Raw genomic sequence first — 4,303 nt, forward strand, 5'->3', positions numbered from 1 at the left:
GATGAGTGGCAGGCTGAGACCATCCCCTGCCCTGCACCCTCAGGCCTCCCTTAGCTCCTGTTCTAATCAGTCCCTCCATCTCCTCTCCAAGTCTTGGACTGCAGAGGCCTCTGGCTGCATTCTGAGCCCCAGAGATCAAAGACCTTGAGCTGGGTCACGCCTGAGTCACTGGCTTGATGAGCTCCTCACCCCCTACTCCCCGCAGATGGATTAATTTCAGTCCCATCAGGAGGCCCCGGAAGCCCTCCAGCCTGTCCCTCCATCTCTTCAGTATGTCCCTGGGTTGCTGGTTCCTCCTCAATCCACCCCCAACCCATCCTGAGGTGTTTGGGTACATGTTTCAGAGAAACTGTGCTCCCTCAAGGCCACTGAGAAGTTCTCGCAATCTATCCAGTGCCTCTTGCTGCTATGCTTAAGTGGCAGGTGATAGAAGTGCCCCTCGCTCCTCCTGGACAGCCATGCATCCCCCTCTGCCAGGTGTGAACCTGACCATCAGCACCTCCCCCAGGGACCACCAGGAAAGGCAAGGCCATCTGGGTGGAGAATTAAGGGGCTTAGCTCAGATCCCTGCCCTGGCTGAAGACAAAGCTTTCGTCTGTGTCTCTGGGTGGGTTAATTAGCTCTGGGCTTGAGTTTCCTTTTTCTCCCTACACCAGCAAGTCCTTCCCCCCAAAGCCTCTTCCTAACAAACCTGTTTTCAGGAGCCGCTGCTGCCAACCCCTCCCCAGACCTTCTTTGCGGCTCAGGTACTGGCTGCTCCAGAGATTACAAGTTATTGTCTGGTGGAGACAGGATGCTGAGGGGGTGGGGGGCGAACGCTGGGACCCAGGCTTGGAATGTCAGACTGGATCCAGCTGCGGGTTGGCTGTCTCCTCTCCCCGTCCACCCCCCTCCCAGCCACCAGGTGCTCAGGTGAATAGACAGCCCGTTTTCAGGAGGAGGAGGGAGGAAAGGGGCAAATAGAGGAGAGAAAAGGGGGGTGGTGGTGGAGAGGAAAGGGTGAGGGCAAGGGAGAGGTGTCAGAAGTCCTAGCTGATCAGATGCCGACCACCACCCCTTCCTGGCATTGCCCAGGTCGCAGGTCTGACAGTCCAGGTACTGGACTAAGAGGGGCAAGCCACCTGGGCGCCCTTCCCCCCGCCCCTCCATGGCCAGCACTCTGGAACAAAGTGGTTACACCTCTCTGAGCCTCAGTGTCAGCAGAAAGAGGTCAATCTAAGGGGATGGATGGACAGGAGAAGGGGGCTCCTGCAGCAGGGAGCCCTGAGTAAGGGCTTCGAAGTTCAGCAGCAAGAACTTTCTGGCAGGCAGAGAAGGGGCTGGCAACACCTCCTTTCCTAGAGGTCTCTGTGGGCAGGGTCAACTCTTCGCTTCAGTGTAAGAATCACTAGACAGGGACTCTCCAGGAGTGGACGCCCCTGCCGCCACCCTGAGTCTCTTATTTGCCCCACTTCCTACTCTTGGAGAAAGAAGTGCCCCCCGTTCTTCCCACCCCTGGTTGGGATGGAGGAAACCAAGCCCCGTGCAGCTCCTTGCTAGCAAGGGGAGCCGGGGCCTGGCGATCGCTGCTTTCCAGGCAGGAGCAGGAGTCCCTCCCTCGTGCACTTCCCTCCTGTCCCTCACATCCCCCACCCCTTCCCTCTGTCACTCTCGGGCTGGGTTTCATTTGCTCCTCACTCAGCTCAGCGGTGCCTGGTGCCTCCGGTGCCTCCTAAGCAGAGAATGCTCTTGGGTGAGTACTGAGGACACCAGAGCCAGGGTGGGGAGGAGGCTTGGAGACAAGGTGGACCTTTCCCCGGCTCCCAGCCCTATCCTTTTCCTGCTATTGTTGGCCCCCAAAGTTGCCTTTTAAGAGACTCCCTTAGCCAATTGACTCTTGGTACCTTTTCTCAGGTCCTGGGCTGAGCAGGGGAGCCCCTACTCTGGCTGGGATCTGTATATTGAAAGGTGGGGTGGCAGGAACAGTTGGGGAGCTGCAGGTCTACCTTCAGGAGTGAGGCGTGCTGCACTTTGGGGCAGAAGACTGTCCAGGTTCTCAGAAGACTGTGCTGTGTCCAAGGTTCCTTGTATCAAATCACTTTAACTGCTTCTAAGGGGCTGCCAGGAGCCTCCAAGGAGCGTCAGGGAGAGGGCTGAAAGGGATTTGCTACTGTGGCAAAGAAAGAGAGAAAAGCAGACAGAGGGAGACAGGCAGAAATCTGGGTGCCTCCTACCTGAGATCCAGCCTTTGTGGCTGGGGTCAGTGCCGATGCCCCTCACCTTTATCCCTGGTCTCCTGGCTCACCTCTCCACCCTGGTGTTGTCTGGCCTTCTTTGGGGGAGACAGCTATTACCCTTCAAGGGGTACTTTTGGGAGCCCTTTCCATGGGGGCAAGAGTTGGAGACTGTGGGCTGGGGGGCAGAGTCCATCTTGTGACAGGGCTTGGGGATCTTCGTCCAGCACGGGGAGGAGGGCTTCTGGAATAGCAATGCCTTCTGAGTGTTGGCCGACCCAGAAGTGGATTGGGGGCTCTGGAGAATGTGGGGAGGACCCCCCCTGGCCATGGCGGGAGTGGGCAAGCAGAGGGTCTTGGTTCAACCTCCCATTCCCTGCCTTTGGCTCTCTCTCCGTCCTGGACTCCCACTTCCTTCGCAGTTTTGGTTTTATCTGTGATAGAAACGGTAACTTTACTATTTGAGATGTGTGTGTGTATGCCTTGGGAGGACCCTATCATCTGCCCCTATGACTCATGGTGGGGAGAGAGAGACTTTGAGTTTGGCCATATGAGCTTGTGTGTACATCAGATGCATTTAATTTTGTAAGTAAGGTGTGTGCACGCACCTATCTCTGGGTAAATGTGTCTGTATATAGACCTCTGTGTATATATGCCCCTCTTTGTGATGGCGTGTGCTGCTGCATGCTTGTTTGTATTGTCTGTATGTGCCTCTGTAGGAATCTGCATGTCCTCGCGTGTCTGTCCCTCTGAGTACATCTTTGTTCATCTTGCCTGTGTGTACGTGCATGCTCGTGCGTGGCCTCTGTGCCTGACTTTGCCCCCCGGCCAGCATGGGTATCTGTCTCTGCGTGGGTGCCACCTCCATATGTACTCACGTCACTGTGCATAGACAGTTTCATCACGAGGAGAGGTGTCTGAGTGTGTGCCTTGGCGTCTGTGCCTGTCGCCATCTGCCTGGGGGCTCGTGGACCTCACAGTGTGTGTTCCTGTGCTCTTCTGTGTGTCTTTCCCAGTGATGGCAAGCAGTAGGATGTGGTTTCCCCAGAGCCTCTCCCTTGGGTGGCAGCCAGGGTGATATTATTTCATGAGACTCCAGCTCTGCTCTGCTGCCCCAGCCTCATTTAGACCCCTGGGAGTGGCCTCGTCTCTGCCACAGAGTCTGATTCGTTCATGTTCGACCAAACAACAACCCACCACCCTCTGGAGGGCGCTTTCCAGCTGTGACCACTGGCTAGGGATGGGGTGGGACCGCTCTGAGACACTTAGCCAGGGTGGCTGTTCTGCTCCAATATGCCATCAGAGAAGACCCCCCACACCTGACCCTTTTGTGGGTACAGAATTCTTATTAGACCTGTCAGGCTCTGTGGTGCCACCCTAGGGCAGGTGTGGGGGCTGCAGCACTTCCCTTTGAGTGTACCCACAAGTCAGGCAGTCACACGTGTGTGTGCATGTGCCATGATTCATGCATCATCCCAGCAGCCCTGGGGGCCCGGATTCACGATGAATATCAGAGGCAGACAGTGGGCAGCACAGAGCAGCCCTGGGTGAAGGGTGCTGGGGGGAGTTCTCAGAAGCCCCCAAAGAGGCCCCAACCTCAATCAACGTGTGCCCTAGGCCTCATGTGGGAGAGAAGTAGACCTAATTGTGAGAGGGCTGGAAGGCATTTCTGAGTGACTTTGTGCTGAATAGACAGGAGACTAGGTCATCAAATGCCCCTGGCACCCCCTCTTCAAACGACCTCCACACTCAGCAACTCATTTGGTCCTCAGACGCATTCCTGTCCCACCCTTTCCTCCTCACCTGGATGCAATTCCCACTTCACAGATGAGAAAACTGAGACTCATAGCTATGTCCAGCCCAAGGCCTAAGAGTTCAATGTCACTGGAGCTCTACCGCAGGCCTCTGAACTCCAGGTGTGGGAGGGTTGGGGTGTCACAGCCCCACATCCCTCCTGCAGGAAACTCACACCCTCTCCAATTTTGGTACATGTACTGAGGAATCGAGCACTACCCAAGACCCTCTCTTCCCCGCTCTGGGGAACCCCCAGAGGGGTGAGGGTCTCCTGTGCATCTGACAGTTCCAGGAAG

General features: G+C 56.3%; 1 protein-coding gene across 1 annotated transcript in view; it reads left to right on the top strand.

The window, feature by feature from the left end:
* The first annotated feature begins 1,661 nt into the window (after nucleotides 1-1,661).
* Nucleotides 1,662-4,303, top strand: part of ZNF385C (zinc finger protein 385C) — a 20,852-nt gene continuing 18,210 nt past the window's right edge. The window contains exon 1 of the mRNA XM_023523940.1: nucleotides 1,662-1,732. Coding sequence (XP_023379708.1) covers nucleotides 1,723-1,732 — 10 coding nt within the window. The 5' untranslated portion in view covers nucleotides 1,662-1,722. The remainder of the gene's footprint in view (nucleotides 1,733-4,303) is intronic.

Source organism: Pteropus vampyrus, unplaced genomic scaffold (genome assembly GCF_000151845.1).
Source record: "Pteropus vampyrus isolate Shadow unplaced genomic scaffold, Pvam_2.0 Scaffold432, whole genome shotgun sequence".
Taxonomy (NCBI): Eukaryota; Metazoa; Chordata; class Mammalia; order Chiroptera; family Pteropodidae; genus Pteropus; species Pteropus vampyrus.